Consider the following 20,614-nt stretch of genomic DNA (forward strand, 5'->3'; position numbering starts at 1 on the left):
TATGTTTTCATCACCTTCTAAGTATATTCCAAGATTACTCACAGGATGTTATCGGGTTCTCTATTTTCTTAATGAAAACTGTGGAATGGCTTGGTACCCAGACTCTTAATGAACCACATTGTAAAAGAAGTACTGTTTATAGGTCATATTTCTCTAAAGGTGACCTATAATGATCATTTCCAGTTCTGCATTTGTAATTTTTGACTCTACTAGAGTAGCTATGCATGAGTCACTGTCCAAAATAATCCTTATTCACCTCACTGGATTCACTGGATCTTAGTTCAGCTTTTGGGTTCATTCTAGTCTGAAAGATACAGTTTTAGCTCCCTTCCCCTCCCTTTAAGATTAGGGTTAAAAACCTTTCCTTTTTGATAAAGCGTATAGTTAGGGCTGGATCTTGTGACCCCGAACCCTCCCTAATAGCACTTTTCCACTTGTACCTACTAGGCTCGACTTAATGCAGCTCCACTGAACTCTGTTTCGGATGTTTTCAATTACAATCACCCTAATGTATGTGGGTTCATTATATCAACATGGGCCAAAGTCGCACACAAAATATGTGGATAATGGAGGACGCCTAGCAGTTGGTATAACAGATGCTCAGTGAATGGCTTTTTGTCAGACTCCATTGTTAGTCAGTTCCCTTATTGCCAGGTTTCAACAATTGCGGTTTTGATTTTTCGTAAGAGAGATGCTCTCATGACTCATCAGTTGATGCCACATTGCTTGGAACTCCGGCCAAGTAGGTGCTTAAATATGCCTTAAACCACGTACTTTCACCTAATGGAAAGCCATAAAAACCAAGTCAAGTCGAGCTGAGCCGACAAGAGCAGGGACTAGTGGAAAAGAGCTATTAGTTACATTCCAATAGGCCCAGGCCTGCTGGTGGCTTCCCATGATGCACTGAGTGTTTTTTCTTCAGCCACCTCTTTTCACTCTCTATGTGTTTATAATCCACTCTGCATTTATTACATGGTTATTATTAATCTCTGGCTCTCTTCTACTGTGTCTTTTGTCCTGTCTCCTCCCCTCACCCACAACAGGTTGTGGCACATGGCCAGACCTCCATAAGTCTGGTTCTGCTGGAGCTTTCTTCCTGTCAAAAGGGAGTTTTTCCTTCTCACTGTCGCCAAGTGCTTGTTCATAGGAAGTGATCTGATTGTTGGAAAAAAAACTGTCTGAAACGTAGTCTGGAGCCTGCACGCTTGGCTCAGAGTAATTAGTACACATGCTGAACTCACTTTTGTCATGTTTAATGAGAGTATCCACCACAGTAACAGTGTATAAAAGACAGAGATGATTTAAAAAAAATACCATTTCCCCCTCAAAAAGTTAAAGCACAAACTCATTCCAGCTTTTTCCTAGGTGTTTGACAGGTGAGTCATTTCTGTCATGAGCCTGTCTGAACTGGCCACGTTTCGGAGGTGGAAAAAGAAAAAATAGCCGAAACCTAATTCGGATTGCCACAGCGTTGTCATAGAAACTCTTCAGTTACCTCAACACAGGGTTTACACACCTGTTTTGGAATTCAACCAGAACTGCAAATCCCATAATCCCACTCCATCTTTGAGAAATGGCCTTGGGGAGTCAAAGGATTTCTGGTAGATTTCAAGTGAAAAATGTAACCCTTAATATCTATCTCCACTCCCAGACATTTTCGGATTTAGATCAACTCACTAGCCGTATTTACTTCAAAACGAATGCCTACTCATTCCATACCCATCTTCTTTATCTCTGCTGAGTTATGAACAAAATACCTGACTTGCACGAGCACTGAGTGATTTCGCAGGAGGAATCTTCCCTGGGTCGGGGGGGTTGGCCAAATTCCACCCAGACCAAAGACCTGTCAGTGTCTGCCATCACTGTTATTGCACAATTCACATTCTGACTGATCTCTGGAGCCTCAGCCGAGGGAGAATATTTGCATTACATCCAAGACAGGTCATGAGCTCAGCTCCGCCAACATAGCGTCTATTCACACCTGACAGACTGCTGCCCTCGTTCTGGGCTGACTCAACTGACAGGGAGGGTGCAGAGAGAAAGAAATGTGGTGCAAGAAGATTTGGGAATGGAGCTGGAGGAGTCAAAGTCAAAGACAACGAGCAAAAAAAGGCACAATTTCTTTTTAAAACTGGGTGTAATGCAACTAAATGAATGGAGTGTGAAAAATCGTGTGGAGAAAGAAAAGGAGAAAGTGAGAGAGGAGTTTATGATACATGTTGTCCTTGAGTTTTAACACTAAGAGCACCGCCTCCACACTGTTGAACCCAGGGTCTAAAATAAAGATGGCGGCATCCAGTAGTTTGACTAAATTAAAATAGTGCAGACTGACATCTTGAGGTTTGCTCGTCCTGCTGCAGGGCCTTGATGGGCCTTGGCAAAGGTTGGGAGAGCAGTGGCGGTGCCCTCGACTTGTGGTGCAATTATGCCACTCAAAGCAAGCACCTCAGTCAACAAGATTCTTGGCTACCATGGTGATCTGGGATAACAAATAGCAATTTGAGGGCGGCGATGGGGATGAGTGAAGGTAGAAACCTCCATGACCATGTGACACATCTGAAACCAACTGAGGCAACAGGGCAAGCACCTTTGTGGCTAAATAGCACAGGCCTGTAGGAGGTGTGAAGGCTAGAGACGAGTCTGTCATCAGTTTGGCTTCGAAGATTTAAACATTGATCCTCACCTGGCCATAGTTCAGCTGATGTTTAGGCTGCTTTCATTCAGCCCACTCTCAACACTACCAATGAAATCAAAGACCCTAAACTGAAAAGTGGCTGCTCCGGCTCAAAAGATACTGCCTAATCCCCTTGATGTCCACTGACCCAGTCGTTCCCATCTTAAGATTTTCTTTGAAAACAACCTTTCCAATAAACGGAAAACATATCGTCTTACAAACCTATTATGCGATCTGACCTTTTGAGCTCAATCTCAACGAAAGGGGGAAAGATGAATCCAAGGCATGTAGGGGCTGAGCCATTGTATGTGTATGTTTTTAAGGGGTAGCATTGATTTTGGCAGTACCATTTCAACTTCCCAAATGCTAACTGCTGTTCTCGCCTAACATAACAGTATATTATTCTATACTGCCAAGCATGAACCACAGAGCACTGAGGGAGGAGAGATGGATGGGACTTCCCCAAATAAACCAAAGGATCAGCCTCCAACTGTTGTTGGCCAGTAGTATGAACTGTGTACATACACACACGAAGCAATATTACTATAGTGATTTACTGCACAGCCTTACACCAACACACTATTAATAACTAAAAACCAAACAAAGGTTTCGCCTGCTGCTGTCAAAACTGGATTCTGAGGGATTCAGTGTTTGTTGAATACGCTGAACAAATAAGCATGCGACTGGCTGTTTGCACAGGTTTCACTGCTGATCGTGCTGTTCAAGAGATTGAAGTACTTCACAGTCTCACATGTCAAACTATCTATGGAATCCATTTAGCATCCCTGTGAGTGTTAATTTCCTCTCTTCAGAGGCAGTATGCTGATTGTTTGTTATGGCTAATAACTAGGATAACCAGAAAGGGGCAAGCTGCGGTGAGAACCGCCTGGCAGATGCAGACATCTGTTTGCTTTGTTTCACGCTGGATTTCCATCAGGTTATTTTTTCTTCCCCGACTGTTCGATTCCAGCCTTTTGCTGCAGGACAATGGTAAGTGTCTGTTTGTTGGCAGAACAGTTTGGTGTTTACAGAAATGGTAAGAGAAACCAGAAATGCATTCCTGCAGGGATTAAATCATTCTGAGCGTCATAAGACACAGAACTCCTTTGCCGAGTGCTCCGGAGAGACAGGGCATCTGATCAAAACTCTCCAGCCACTCCCAGCATTCGTTGTCCTGTGTGACACACAACATCGCGGCACACTGTCTAGTGAACAAGACAGGACACTGTTGGGTCAGACGCCTTTAAAGGGAGACTCGGTAAAGGTTGTTAAAAGGAAAAAAATCCTCATCAAAGCAAACATCTATTTGTTTCTCAAACACAAATGCACACAGATGCAATAGTAATCCGGGACAATGACCTCACCATGTTTCCTGTGTGTGGGAGGCGAGGTGGGGTAGTGGTGATGTCAGAGCCAGTGAAATTGACATCCTTGACCTCATTAGTGAGAAATTTATTCAGACATGCAAGATGTTTGTAAAGAACAGGAGGAGCTACATACAAATAATGAGCAATCTTTTCCCCCCCTTTCTCCCATGAGTGAATTAACAAGTTAAGGAAGTTCTATAAAATTCTACAGACGTTTTCAGAAGGGTGTGCCTGCAAGCAAGAGAGTGATGCAAAATTCCTCTGGCTCTGGTGATCTGTGGTGCAATTTTTCAAATCACTGGGAAATCTAATTGACATGCACTGATTTCAGTGGATTTTATTCAGTTCAACTTTATTTATATAGTGCAAGTCACAACAGCAGTGGTGTCAAGGTATTTCACATTGTAAGGTAAAGACCCTACAATAATACAGAGAAAGCCCAAACAACCACACGGCCCCCTATGAACAAGCACTTGGTAACAGTGGTAAGGAAAAACTCCCTTTTAACAGGAAGAAAGCTCCAGCAGAAACAGGCTCTGGGAGGGGAGACAGAATAAAAGACACACTGTGGAAGAGAGATTAACAATAACTAATGATTTACGTGCAGAGTGGAGTATAAACACGAGAAATTATATGCTTTATCAAAAAAGTTTTAAGCCTAATCTTAAAAACAGTGAGAATGTCTGTTTCTCAAATCTCAACTTGGAGCTGGTTTCACAGGAGGGGGACCTGAAAGCTGAAACATCTGCTGGTTTTATGTTTTAATTGTCAGCCTAACTATCAAGAAGTTTTCTCTTATATCTTTCTCTGGATGGTCATTTCTATATTTATCCATAAACTATAATACAGTAAAAACATCTATATAATGCCTCACACTGCAGTGTTAGCTGTAGCGTGACACAAAGTGGTGCCTTACAATGCTCAGATCATTGTTTCTGTGATGAGCAATATGATATTCTGCAACAAAGTCATCAGGTACTTAGATACTTTTTTAAACAACCAGTCCATTAATGTTAAACAGGTCAGCACATTCTGCTGTTCCTTTTGTTGTGGTAAAAGGAAAAAAGAATTTCCTGCCACATCTGCATCATTGCCGTCTCCCTCTGACTCTTTGGCCCACAGTTTCACAGCGGAAAGTATAACTTTAAGTGAGCATGTTAAGGTCACCTAGTGTGATGAGAGAAAAGACGGCTATTAGATTGCAGAAATATTTGCATTATTTTTTCTGGAGTGATACTAATGGCCTGGCTTCTTTTGGTAAAGCTGTTGCTTGAAGGTAAATCATAAAACCTATTGCTCATGTTGTGGAGGGAATGCCACCAATATGAACTCGCAATGCAATAATATAGTGGGCTGCACAACTTCAGGATAAGCTGACTTCAAAAAGGTAACACTGTAATGGAACTAGTTACTTTTGCACTATGGTTAATTCCCTGAACCCTACATTCTGGCTACATTTAATTTCTCAGTTCCCATTTAATCAGTTTAGCAGTTAGGTATTTCACACCAGTGACTGACAGTACAGCCTTACCCTTGGACAGTGATAAAATATGCCAGGGGGGTGTTTTGCAGCTCAAAGCACCAGTTTCCCCCAAACAGCAGCCCTCCTGTGAGTGACACAGTGCACAGCCAAACGCCCCCTCAATGTGGCAGCGGCGGGGTCATGGCGGGCCCCGGGGGCCTGGGTAAACACTGGCCGATCCAGCCAACACATGCTCCACACTGGGTTGTGCAAGGCAGCCGTGGGACATCTGGCCACATCACAGCACTGCGTTCCTGCTTTATGAGCAACAACAGCCATAAGTTTGACTAGAATAGAAGTGGCAGAAGTAAACCCAGTGGCCCGCTGCAGAAAATGCTGACTGTGGGGAAGGGAGGCGAACGGCATGGGATAAAGCAAGACGGAGAAGGACAGGGGAAAGGAGTGTGTGTGGAAAGAATGGGAAGATAGAGGCAGAATGAGCGAAGCAGGGGAGAAAGCTGACAATGAACAAAAAGGCTCACAGTGTGTTCACCAGGAGGGCACCGAGTTTTGTCCTTATAAGGTTATTATGCATGTGTGTAAGAAAGGACGCGGCACAGGATGTTCACATAAATGTCTTTAATTCACAATTCAAAAGTGTCCATATTTTAGGCTTTAACAGATGGTTATGTTTGTCACCCAGAACTGTGTTTTAAAATGATGTCCATGGAATAACAGAAAGCTATCTTCAGAGGCCTGAGGCGATTTTTTTGTTTTTTGCTTCATTAATAACATTTTTCTTCAGCACTATTAATCCATCCGTCTTGCTCTCATTCAGCCAATTCCTTCTACTCACACAACACACCGTTTCAGTTTCAACAATATCAACTAATTCACCATTACAAGACCCCAGTGGTGAGCACGCCGTCATTGCTGAACTGGCTGTAACCTACACCAGTTCCCACACCTATCTATCTGCGGTAACCCATTAGGGTTTACTGGATGACCCCCGACCTCGGTTGAGGTCGTGGCCAGGGCCTTCATTAGGGAATAAATCATAAACACCTGAGCAGCTGACCTGGGCATGGTGCTGGGGCTGCAGTCATGTGGTATTCATTTGGAGTCGCAGTGGCATGTAAATCGCGTTAAACCAGTGCCTGCGACCCTCAGGGCTCAGAGCACATATTAAAAATGCAACTACAACCCACTCACTATGTGTCAGAATGTGTGCAACAGTGTGTGTCAAGTGGTTAGGAAACCTGGCTGCACGGTGAATGAATATGGCTTTATATAGAGCATGTAATTCAATCTTTTTACACAATCCAACAATGGCTCACCATCGGTTCTGCTGCCTTTTTGTTGGCCCAACATCTTACTTAGGTAAGAGGAGTGACGTCATGTTTTTGATGTGACAATTGCTGTTAATCAATCAGCCATTTACTACAATACTGTTCTATATAAACTCAAGATGACTCTTTCAATATAAAGAAGGTAAACTATGAAAGTACAACTTTACTTTAGGACTATATTTTTTGGGGACTGAACATTGTTTACAGAAAACGCTACAAGGGATGCGGTACTGTATTGTGCAAAGGTCTTGAGCCAAATGTTATTTCTTCATGTTTTGTTTTTCAGTCTGACTTTCTTGTCCTATTTTGTTTGAAACACGTAACAGACAACTTAGCAAGGAAACAAATTGAAATTGTATCTTTAGCCACTTTGTTTGTCGCCTTTCACAAAAACACAAATTCCAATTTCTTTAGCTGAATCTAAAGAAAAACTGACAGACATAAAATAGTATTTTTCCACCAACAGAGATCCTAAAGAGCCATTACTCTGAAGTGTGTGCAGGGTGTCCTTAAAAATTTGATGAAGCTGGGAAGCTGGAGGTCAAAAGAAGGACCTATCAGCAGGGTGGCTGTGAAGAAGCCACACTTAAGGAACGGAAACATGAAAAGGCTGAGGTTTGCCAAAAATTACACAGGAAATAGCCCCAAAATCAGTGGCAACAGGTCTGATGGAGTGATGAATCCAAATGTGAAATCTCTGATTGAAATCTAAAGCAGGAAGTCAAGAGACGTCCAACAGTGTGTGCCTAGAGCCATCTGTAAAACACGGCGGAGGCTTTGTAATAGTCTGGAGCTGCATTTTCACCAACTGGTGTTGAGGAATTTGTCAAAATTGAATTATGTCCCAGGAAAAGTACCATCAATTTTGATCCACGGAGCAGTATCATCCATGAACGCATTTGATTGTCAACAACTTCAGATTTTCAGCATGACAATGATCCCAAACTCATTACCAATCCAGTTAAAGCTTACCTGGTTAGAACAAACACGCAATGTGAGACTCAAAAGGTTGATTTTGTTCATTTGGACATAGCGTTTAGAGTGGGAGAAACGTTTCGTCACTCATCCGAGTGAGTTTAAATTAGAGTTTTAATATAAATATTTATAGCAAGAACAGAACAAAAGGCTACAAACTGTTTTTACCTTATTCATTGCATTCCATGTACATTTCTGCACATTTTAATAAAACACTGGACCCATTTCCCACTTTTTGAGAAAAAATACAAAGAAAGCTCAAAACCTTTGCACTGTAGTGGTGGATTGTGGTGCTTGTCACTTACCTCTCCTCGGACTTTCATGGTTAAAGAGGATCCCGTTGACAGCAAACATGTTGTAGGCCTCTCGGAAGTTCACCACAATCCAGTAGGCATAGAGTTTAGCAGCTCCTGAGGGCAGAGGGAAAAATAATCAGTATCAATTTTATATCAATTTAAATTAAATTTATGGAAGGAAATATCACTTCAGGAAAAAATAAAGCCATTTTTATTCTTTGGAGACTTTTCTACACTTTATTTGCATAACAAGTCAGAATAAAAACTGCTTGTAACAATGATCAGTCTATAGAGTGAATCGTATAAACAGAGACCTGATCTCCTCTAAAAGACAAGCTACATTTCATGTGATACAACACGCATGGATCATATTTTGAAATCAAGAGCTTGAAGTGCAGATTCCTGCTGATTGAGTAAAAGCAGGCTTGTACAGAAAGTTCTCCCCATTTTCCTCCTCCCTTCTTCTACGACGAGGAGAAAAAACAAAGCAAATGAAGGGAGGAGCCTGTTGATTAAGCCATAGGTCAGGATGTACAACTGGAGGTGAAGGGAGGTCACCATGGTGACCACCGCCTCCCCTTCCTTGAGTCTAATTAATAAAGTTGCAGCCCTACTTGAGATGGTATGCACCTCCCATGCAGCTTCAGACTGAGTGCTGACAGATGCGGAAAGTGTCAGTGAAGAGACCATTTAGACAACATAGAATATGAAAGACACACGTACGGCCTGTGTGTGTGTGCATGCGTGTGTGTGTGTCTGTACGTTGCATGCATTGAAAGTCAGTGTTGAGTGCTGTGGATATAAAGGTGTCTTTGTTAAAACGAGAGCTACTCCAAGTCAGACGGCTGGCCTCGGGGTGTGTGTAGAGCTCAAACGCAGTCTAAGACCTGAAGCCCCCCTCTATTTATTCACTCACACACATGCACACACATACACGCACTCCTAGAGAAAGAGAGAGAGAGAGAGAGTTCAAGAAAAAGTGGAGAAGAGGCATCAAGCAATCTCTGTTTGTATGCCCTTACAAGGCCAAGTACAAGTGTCTGACAAATGGTGAGAGGTAGAGAAAGTAAGGAAATCCTTGTGTGTGTTAATGTGGATGTCCATGTGCACATGCGTCTTACCGTAAGGTGAGCGGGGGTAAAAGGGAGTGGTCTCCTTCTGAGGGATCTCCTGGACTTTGCCAAACAGCTCACTGGTGGATGCCTGGTAGAACTTGACACTGTTGGTGAGACCACATGTCTTTATGGCATCCAGGAGGCGCAGCGTGCCTACACCGTCCACATTAGCTGTGTACTCAGCCAAGTCAAAGGAGACCTTGAAAAGAAAGAGAAAGAGAAAGGAAAAATGACACGTCATTAAAGCAACTTAATGGAAAAACTGCTTCTAATAGAAACTGATTTGCATTTTTGGTTGACTGTACAAAGGAGCTGTCAACTTTAGATATAATATTTGGGGTCAAGTCTTTTTTTAAATTTTTCGCCAGCGTGACCTTAGATTTATAACCGGAAAGATTTTTTTTTTTTTTAATCAGTCAAACTTTGAAAAAAAAAAATACCAGAGAAATACTTTTGTAACTCAGGTATAAAACCAAAGAGGAAACTGTGACATAAACATACACAACATCATCTCACAGGTCACCCTTCATACACCATGACACCCATGCAGTGTTGTACTCCATCTCCCAGAATTCCTGTTTCCAATATGAAAAGCCAAAAGCAGGGGACTTAACAAAGACTTGGGGGGAAATTAAGTTTAAATTAGAAATGGCTGTGCGCATGCATGTTTCTGTGTGCGTGTGTGTGCGTGTGTGTGAGAGAGAGAGAGAGAGAGAGAGAGAGAGAGAGAGACTGTGTATGCTTGGACTGTGTGTGCTTGTGCGTGTGCCAGGTTGGCCTCAGGCTCCAAATCAAGCGTGATGGTTAAAAGCGTGCCAGTTAGTGGTCACCACACCTGGAGTGAGTGGCATGAGCCAGGTCTGTATGGAGGAAACGCTTTGGCCCTTTAGTGCTTTCACACCAGTGCTGCACACACGGCCGGATAAAGACCCCTTATTTAAAACGGGACCTCGGAACACTGGGCCTCTATTCCACTCACAGGGCATACACACTTACATATAGACACACTCACAGAAACACAAGCAGTGAGCAGGTTTGATCAGGTTCAATTACACTCCACAACTCAGTGTAATTACCTGTGACGCTCCACTCACGCTTTGACTTTGCATTCTGGCATTCGGTTATATTTACATCATTTACAGAAAAAGTGAGAGGACACATACTGTACATTGTATAATGACATTTTCAGCTACCCTCGTTGACAAGGACATCAAGTGGACAGAATAATAAAAAATTCCCAACAAATGAATCGAGTCCAAAAACAGCAAAAACTGAAGCGTCAGATGGTCCAGTTCAATACTTTTCTCTTTGACACTGACAACAAAAGATGAATTTTATGATCATAACAACTTTAAGCCATTGTATGATATCCACTTTGCACAGAGGAATGTTTGACTAAATACTGCAGTGTTTTTGTAGCCAACTACAGCTTGATCTTTATCAGTCTACAAATTTAACAAAAGCAGCCAGTGCTCACAGCATTGGACATTTGAAAGCCTGGAAAAGTGTTACTTATGAGCCCTTTAAGAAATTACAAAAAAAGCTCAACTCCTCGAAGCAACAGACAAAGAACTGAGATGGCACAGTAGCGTAAAAGAGCACAAAAAGACAGGGACATTATAAGAAAAAACATCTATATGAGACATAAGATTTAAGAGGGAAAAAGTTTTGAAACATTTTAAGCACTTTTCATAAGATCAGATTGGTGATTCCATGCATACAATTTTTATGTCCCAATGACAACTAAAATGAAATGAAATTCTATCAGGCAAAGTCTATTTACACCTACAGGCCACTCTTTCAATGATGAGGATGTACACATCCTGGACAGGGAGGAACACTGGTTTGAGCGTGGAGTCAAGGAGGCCATTTACATGAAAAGGCAAAGACCATCTCTGAATCGAGGAGGGGGCCTAAGGGTACATCCTTCACCATCTGCAAAGCTGTGATTGCAGCCATTCCCCAACTCTCTGTCAGTGGTACTTATGGCCATTGATCAGTGGTTGCTGATCAATAGTCATGACAATTTACATATTAATGATTAAGGAACTGACCTCACAGCCCATTGTTCATTCAGTGGTGCTAGTTTCAGCCATTGTGCAAATGTACTGTTTATAAGATTGGGGAAACCTGCAGTCAGCTGAGACTGAAGAAATCACTTGGATGAGTGACGTCCAGATGAACAGAATCGACCTTTTGGGGGTTGCTTCCAAATAAGTGCCCAGAGGCACTTTAAGATGGCTGCTGAATAGTGAGACTTGGAACTAAAAGGACGTTCTGTGTTCAGATTCAGATTTGGATATGCAAAGCTCCCAGAAGAGCTGCTTTAGTGCAGAGAAAAAGTAAACTTTATGAAGAGCAATAGATGGGCTTTCTTTGTAAATCTGGACAATCATAATGACGAGACAGATAAACATACTGAAAATATGAATCGGGAGCAAATCCAAGAAGATATCAAGACACTTTTACAGGGCTTCCCCCCCACCATGGAGACTACACAAACACACAAAAATAAAAACTTAAGCACAACAAAAGGAATAAAAATGCAAAAGGGTAAATGATGTTAACGTGCACACCATAGAGAAGTACCAGCTAACACTACTTCGACCTTGTAAGCCATATTTTCTAAGACCTACTTTGTGTGCAAGATTGTGGTGCGTGCACACACACACACACAGACACACAGACACATATATACACAAACCTTGTATCAAAACCAGCTGAGAGGGGCAGGGTCCAGGATGCCTTGACAGTTTAAATCAAACAAATTGCCCTAATGCCTCCATTCTCTGTCATTATGTAAGGCACAGCCTGAGCGCTGATGCTTTAAAGGCCAGACGTTTGTGTACATTGCTATATGTGTGTGTGTTCGTGTGTTCTGTGGGGGGTGGGGGTAGGGGGTTGCTTCTGGGCCCCTCAGTCGACCTGGCAGATATTGTTCTTTCTGGGAAGCGAGCCAGGCCCTGTCAGCATTGGGGGTCCACAGCCAAGCAAATATCCCGTTTAAAAAGCTTCTAACTGTCCAGGATATATTTGCAGTATTTGGTGGTTTCATTTCTTTCCTGCTCATACAAGGTTTGTTGAAATGCGTGCTTCAGACTCGGGAATGTGACTCCAGACGTGTAGGTGTGTGCGCACTCACGTATAACAGAGTGTTTGCGTGTGTCTTGACAGATGTATATGTATATGTATTTATATATATGAGCTACATTTATTCAGCCGTGGCCTTTCTGCATATCTGCAAGGCCTTATATACATACATACATACATACATACATACAGGAGTGGAGGAAGCATGTAAAGTTCCATTGTGCATTTACAAATCCGGGAACACATCCATCACTCAACAATTAAAAAAAAAAAAAATCAATAACTTTGTATCATTTACTTCATTTTTTACACACATGGAGAATATAGATTTGAAATGTTAGTAGTTTTATATCATCACAACATTGTTCATTATTAGTACAGTAGAATAAAACATTTAAAAAAAGCAAACCACACTAAAGACCAAACCAATTTGACATCCACTGGATAATTATATCAGGTTCAGAGTCACCTGATCCAGGCCTAACTATAAGAAGAAGTAGTAGTAGCAGTAATAGCAGTAGTAGTAGTGGTTGTGATGGTGTTGTTGTTGTTTCTGTGTGTGTATTTAAATAAAATGTAGGACATGGGGAGATTCACACATACTGTGTTTGGGTGGGTGATCTGTGCTGGCATGTTCATCATGCAAGCAATCACAAGGCAAACTTACAGAGCTTTGATTAGCCCTTAGCATAAACTAGGCTAGATGCGTGTTACCAACTTTGTCTATATTCAATAATCCACTTCTTTGTGACTTGACAAATGGCAGCTTTTCTACCATAATGCAAGTAATGTAATACACTGGCATTCATACAAGGCTTTGTTCACTCAAAAGTGCTTTAACCATAACTTACATTTTAACCATACACTGATGCAGCACTATAGTCTGTATACTTTAAAGACTTCATTTACCTCACCTCCATGATCACTTTAGAATCACCAATTAACCTCATATCATATCTTTGGAAGCCGGATTATCTGGAGGAAACACAAATATACTATATTCCAGAGACAACAGTAAAAATAAGTGAAAGTCACAATGAGTGGACAGCATTCTCACACGCTGACAGTGTGATACATCGCTTCTAACTACAAACAACCAAATAAAGAAAATCACTGCGATGCCTTGGAGGTGGAGAGAACAGAGAGGAGGAGAGGCCGGTATGAGGCATGAGTGGAAAGAAGGAGAAACAGTAGAGAGAGAAAGTGTGTGTGTGTGCGTGTGTATGTGTGTGTACATGGTGATAAACATGGGTGGGGGTTTGTGGAGAGAAACCACAATCAATTACACCTTTACTCATCACATTACAGGCCAACTGAAATTAGAGCAGTCGTGTGTTAACAGAGCAAAGACAAACAGGCTAAATTCCCTCCAGCAGAGGGAGAAAGAGAGAGAGAGGTTTAGATCAGACCTGGAGACCCATGTTCTGACAAACAGATCAATTACCGTGCTTTAAACTACCATCATCAGCTTTACGAAGCCACTACTCCATAAAAACATCCTTTTGCACGAAAACACAAAGTCTTGATGGAGTGCTTCTTCCTCTCAGTGTTTATAATAATAGCTGGTGGCTAATTTTAGCAATTTGTTTTCCCTCCATCCACAATCATTTTACATGTAAACAGTCCCCTCATTCTTATATTCAAGGCTCAGTTGCTGCTTACTAGCCAGTCTCAGTCCCCCTCTACCTTTTTCCCCATTATTAGCTGGATTATAGACCAGGCTGTTTGATATCATTCAGCTGCTTCTCCATAGAGGAACTGCAGTCGAACATACTCCAGTTGCACCATCTTCGACTGCTGCTGAAGGTAATTCTTCACCTAATGTGAAGATCCACCGTAACCTGAACCTGCAACTGTGGAACCGGTAAAAAACTGATTCATGTGCTTCTGCACTAAGCTCAGTGAGGCCGCTGAGCCCAATGCAGTCCAAGACAGCAGAGTTGGAGTTCATCCACAGGATAAGAAACTCTCTGGAGAAGCATGACATGTATTTTACTCCTACAAAGTGCAAGGTAGATTAAATATTTAAACAATGGCTATGGCTCAGGATGCAAAGCGGGTCATCTAGTAGTCAGAAGGTTGGTTTGATCCCTGACTGCTCCAGTCCGGTCACTCTTTTTATAGCGCAAATGTCTGCACGCATACATCTATATAACAAAAAGTACTCGCCCTGCCTACTGTTTAAACAGCAGCATTTGTCCAATGGTGCAATTAGCTTCAAAGACACCTCATGACATGGATGAGTAAAGGCAGGAGTCAAAGTCTAGCTTCTCTTGAGCAGTTTGTTTCAGCTCTTAACACAGTTTCATTACCATTTCATTTGATTGTTTATTTCATTATCACCACTGGAATTTAAAGATGTAATGCTTACATCCTTAGAAATAAATACAGCAATATTGAAACTTTCTATGAGCCAAGCAAAACTAGGGTTGTGACATCGTGTGTAAAGAGAAGAAAGCATGACAGATGAAGAACTGCAGTGGAACAAAATCGTGGGGGGAAAAAAGGCATCAAAGTGTTGGAGATATAAATCACTACTTCTGGTCAAAACTCCAGACTCCAGAAATTTATGATAATGATGGTGAAAAATCAACACTAATCTTCACAATAAATTGTTCAGTTGTCATTCAGACAGCACTGAAGTGGTGTTGTTGTATCATAAAATTATTTGAAATTACTGCACAGTTTTCCATGATTGCGTAATCTTGTGACGGTAGCCTAAGCTACTGTTGCTGTATGCGGCCCCACACGCTCTCCAAACAGAGCCCTCATCATGTGTTGTGATAAAACTTGAGAGAAACGCCTCCACCTCTAGCCCTGTCTTTTTGTGCGACTCTGTGTATAAACACACACACCTGCTAGAAAAACAAAAGTGCTATTTTTTTCCCTTTTCTCTGTGCCAATTCGCCTTTCCCCAAAACGTAGACACAATAGAGGTGAAAAATGCCGGGAGAGTAAGATACACAAAGTGAACAGCAAGAGACAAAGGTGTGGATGTATGGCATTGCATCATCAGGCTGGAACGTGTTCGCTCTTTGCTCTGCTGTTTTCTCTCAGGAAGATGATCACCGATCTTGCCTGCCATCCGATGCAGGTAAAACTACAGGTACGAGAACCTGTTATGGAAACCTCCAAAAGTAAGGTGCTCACCGCTTGCAAACATGAGAATGTTAGTAATCCTCAAATAGCACAGTACAGACAAACATATCTACTTTATGCCAAGAATTCCCTTGTGACCAACATTTACGGGTTTAAGACTTAATTTAGACACACAGACAAGCTGAAAGCTTTAATCTAAGTGCACCTGAAGGAAATACAAATACTGTGCATATTAATAGGGCCTTGGTTCAGCATGAGCTGCTAAAAAAAAAAAGCATAGTTTGTATGCTTCACGTTGTTTACACAAGGTTTTTTTAGAAACGTTAGGAGAGAATCGAAGACCGAATAGAAAACATTTTTAAAAAGTGACGTAATTTAATACAAAACTGCAATCGACATCTAATTGTATAGTGACATCTGCATATTAAATGGACTGGTTGTTATACAGTGCTTTTCTATTCTACCTGACTCACAGCACGCCTCATTTATGCAACCACTCTTTTCTATGCCTAAGTGCTTTCTTTCTAACATTCACTCTCTGATGGAAACATTAGAGAGCAACTTGGGGTTCAGCATCTTGCTCAAGGATATTTAGCATACAGACTGGAACAGCCAGGGAACGAACCATCAACCTTTCGATTAGTAGATGACCTGCTCTACCTCCTGAGCTGCAGCCACCCCAAATACTGCTTTACATTTAGCAGTATTTCAATATTTTTCAGTATAAAAGCTCAAATGTTACTTCCATACCTGCAAAGACAGCTAATTAGTTTGCAAACGCTCACTATTTTACAAACCAGGCATGGAGACCATTCATCTTCAGAGAAAAAGTCGTTCTTTACAACCAAAACCAACAGGCAAACACACAGCACTTGTAAACTATGGGGGGGGGGGATGAGCATTTTTCTCTCGAAAACCAGTCTGTGACTAATATACAGGTGAAGTCCCTGAACTCCTAAATTAGTATCAAGCTTCTAGGGAAAAAAGGAACGCACTCCAAAAACAACTCTGCATGACAGCTGCTCTAAAGTAGCAGTATCACAAGATGAAGAGCATAACTTGTTCCATTTGTAGCTGGTGATAAAGAGCGTTCATCAGGTTGAAAATGGCACGGTCGTCTAGTAAAGATGGAAAGAAAAGGGTTGGTGAAACTCGTTTTATGTTTTATGACAGCTTCCTTTGATGTGGAGAATGAATTGCACGAGCATGCTCTCAAAATAGATTTTATACCTCATTTACTCAGGTCCTTCTTTTATAGAACATGAGGCGTAGCACTGAAGTGTTGATCTACTTTACGAGTACTTAAGACATAATTGTAAGTACTTTAAAGAAAAAGCAATGTTCATATTAATTTTTCAAATCAGGTATCCGTACATGGCACGACATGCATTTACCCACTAATCCCCCACCCCACTGATGTTCACTCATCATTATGATCATATCTCAATATCTGCATTTTTCTGTCTAATTACAGGCGTCTTCTATTGAGTCGGTGCAATTGTTGCTGCAGCTATGGCAATGAACAAATACAAGTACACAGATCAGGTGGATGTGAAAGAGACAGATGGAGATGTGGGAGGGTGGCTAGAGCACGTGTGGACAGATACGTGCTGTGACAGCGTGTGTCAGGGCAGGTAGACTCGGAGTTGACGATTGACTGTCAAATTTAGGATTTATGCAGACGAGTCTGGAAAGTCCCAGTCTGCCTCGTGGCACTCCCATCTGCCTCTCCCGCGCTCCCCTTTCTCTCTGCATTGTTTTGTTTGGAAGATATTGTTGCGAACAGGTGGTGGCCACTTTCACTCCGGCCTTCCGCCGGCATTAAAATACTCGAAATCTGAAGGGTATCGACACCAGAGCAATCAGCTTATGGTTTTATTAAGCTAGTTTTCACACACTGCCAAGACAAGAAACACGTAACGAAAATTTTCTCTGCATGTTACATAACTACTGTAGTAACACTGGCAAGAATGTATCAGATGGCCTTTTACGATGCTGCACAGTGCTTTATCAAAAGAAGGACACATCGATCATGATATCTATGATCTATGATCTATGATAAGGACAAAGCATGAGTTATGTATACTGAGTGTCTTAATTAGAAAAGTATTAACTAGTTGATTCAATCATGTAACCAACCTAAAAATGTCCATAGGATAAAACTTAACTTCAAGTGGACCTAATACCTCATTTGCTGCTATATATATTGTTTTTGGGGGACAGTCAATGCAAAATTATCCTTTACTTCCCTCTTTTTTTAAAGCTTATACTAGATCTTACAGCCCCTCAGTTCATCTAGTTTGGGCACTACACCAACCTAAATTTTTGGCTACTGTCCAGTCATACAGCTTTAGACAAGATTTCTTGGTTCTCTTTTCGCACCCACATTCAGTTAGGGTTGAACACTCAGGGTTGGCCTGCGATGGCTTTGCTGTCAACAGAACGGTTTGAAAGTTCTGGAATAGAGCCACGAAGTTCCAGTTCCACCTTGGCTGTCTGTGAAATGGTAACAAGAGTGATGCCAGTGATACTGGTATCAAATTAGCTGCTATTTGAATACCAGTATTCAGACAGGTGTATTTGCATACCCCATTCTTTTAGCATTGGATAAGAGTACATGTAGAAGCAATGATAAAACGCACTTCATTCTACTTTTCCCCGAATATCGTGATCTGCCCTGCAGACATGTACCACCAATCAGTCACTCCTACCTTGCAAACATAAACATGCTCGTAAACATGGCAACAGACCTTACCACGGTCATGCCTGCGGGGCTTTGTGGAGTAATCACAACACACCGACACAAGAATACACAGGTCGAAACCATTTTGTCATAAGTGACAAATTTTTGCTGTGGATTTCACTAGAAGATACTGCAGGTGTAAGATCATATCTATACTCTATATCTATAATGAATCGACTGTGTGTGGGGGGGGAATAAGTGAACACCAGGCTACTGCACTGACAACACTGGGTTTGAAAAGTTCCTGGCCTAAGTGAGCAACAACACCAATCCACCATTTAGTGATAATGTACACTGAGACATGGTGAGGAAATTGAAGGTGACAGAGAAATTGTTTCATGGTTTAAATCCATATACCAACTCTTTCCATGCAATATTATTGCTCTGGAAAGTTCTGGAGCTCCAAACTGATCTTCAGTGTCTTTGGGGGATTGCAGCAAAAGATATACATTAATAGCAGCTGTTAAAATAGTTTTCTCTTTGCGCCTCTATATAAGCATGTATAAAGCATGTATAAAGCATACAGGTGTATGCTATATAATCTTCGCTCTAAACTCACTCAAAGTCAGACCATGCAATACTCAGGAAAGCTGAAAAAAACCCAGAAGAGCTACATCTCAAACTCTACAGGTCTCTATATCTTAAATGTTAAAGTTGATGACAGTAAAATTACTAAACGACTGAACGGGGACTGAATGGGATATTTGGAAGGGTTGCCAGGAGAAAAGCCTCAAGTTGCACATGAACAAAACACAAGACTTCTGGAGTGATGTTTGCTGGACACAAGGCCAAAGTGGAGATGTTCAGCCACAATTCAAAGCACCACATTTGGTGAAAACCAAACACACGACATAAATGCAAATACCACCTGTGAAACACAGTGATGGAGGCAGTGATGATTTGGCCTTGTCATTGAACTCCTCTGTATTGTATACCAAACTATTCTAGAGCTAAATGTCAGGCCGTCTGTTTGAGAGCGTGGTTTGATTGAAATCGGCTAATGCAAAACAATCCCAACTCAAAGTAAAGACCTCAACTCAACTAAGATGGTGTCATGCAACCTTAAGGGAGCTGTGCATCAAAAAAGGTCCATCCAAACCTTAATAAAGTTAAACAGTGCTGTGTAGACATGGCAGACTGATGAAGTCAGGGAGAAAAAATGATTTCAGGTTAATGCTGCTAAAGGAAGTTCTACAAACTCCTGAATCGTGTGGTGTATTTTTTCCACAGGACAATGTAGTTCTGTGTAAACATTTGTTTCTTTTGCGGTCAAACTACAGTTTTTGTCAAATAACACTAAAACTACATTCATCACAGAAAACATGGAAACTCCACACAGACAGGCGGTTCAAACACAAATCATTGCATATTTGTAATAAAATTACAAATAACCATATTTTCTACTAACTCACAGATAAACACGCACGATCTGATATCGTCGGGTTGGTGTTGTTCCCAGATCATCATACTAAATGTTGTTCCAGGATCAACATTGCAAGTGACCAATCAGAATGTTGTGACGTCATACTTTTGCGACTTTGGGAAAAACCGCCGTAAAACAAAAAGCTGTACTTGAGCTGGGAGAAACCGCCTGGGTCCGCCGATCAACGGACCCTGACCCTGACCCTAACCCTTTAATAAACGGTAAGCAGAATTGATATTGTCCTTGCAACATTGGAATTTCATAAATGCACGAATGGCTTGGCGCGCAAAAGAATAACGTCACAACAATGTGATTGGTCACTTGCAATGTTAAACCTGGAACAACATTTTCATGATGATCTGGGGACAACACCAACACGACAATATCAGATCATCCAATAAACACTAGCTAATAACTAAACTATAACACGTTTTGTGACTTGTTTATAGCTGTTACATGAAGATGTATTGTACTGATTCACTTCAACTACATTTTTTCCTAACTTTTCCGAACTCAAATTTACCTATCCTCACCCCTCCCCTTTCGGGCCTTGTTTTGGGCCAGATGCATGAGCACTACTGTAGCTTTCAATGCTCTAAATGTAGGTATTCATTTATCCATTTTCTTCTGTTCATCCAGGGAGCTGGAGTCTATCCCAGTTGCCATGGGCAAATGTAATTACATGCAATTATAAAACTGCATTTTACAACTTACTTTTTATTTTGCTATGTGAACAATATATTAGTGGCTGAGCTGCAGTTGGGTGTTGCACACTGTGTTCAGACAAAACCTAATTGAAATTGTATAGTATTTACAGGGATACTTTTACTAGATTTGTGATATTCCACTTCTGTTATATATCTACTTGTATTACACATTTTCCTTACGCCAAGTAAGACAGCTGAAAACCACTGAATCACAACAATATCCTAAATAACACATAACACCTCTCCTTCCTCCCCCTCTCTCTGTTACTCCTCACACTTTTTTATCAGCTGGCCAAGAGCAGATAACTTCAAAG

At 41.4% G+C, this 20,614-nt stretch overlaps 1 protein-coding gene across 1 annotated transcript in view; it reads right to left on the reverse strand.

Moving 5' to 3' along the window:
• The window catches only part of gmds (GDP-mannose 4,6-dehydratase), a 179,656-nt gene that overhangs the window by 109,324 nt on the left and 49,718 nt on the right, over nucleotides 1-20,614 (reverse strand). Inside the window, exons 5-6 of the mRNA XM_084910240.1 lie at nucleotides 9,245-9,437; nucleotides 8,133-8,237 (exon numbers count right to left, since the gene is read on the reverse strand). Coding sequence (XP_084766366.1) covers nucleotides 8,133-8,237; nucleotides 9,245-9,437 — 298 coding nt within the window. The remainder of the gene's footprint in view (nucleotides 1-8,132; nucleotides 8,238-9,244; nucleotides 9,438-20,614) is intronic.

This window comes from Perissodus microlepis, chromosome 17 (assembly GCF_051167445.1).
Source record: "Perissodus microlepis isolate ML-2025 ecotype Zambia chromosome 17, ASM5116744v1, whole genome shotgun sequence".
Taxonomy (NCBI): domain Eukaryota; kingdom Metazoa; phylum Chordata; class Actinopteri; order Cichliformes; family Cichlidae; genus Perissodus; species Perissodus microlepis.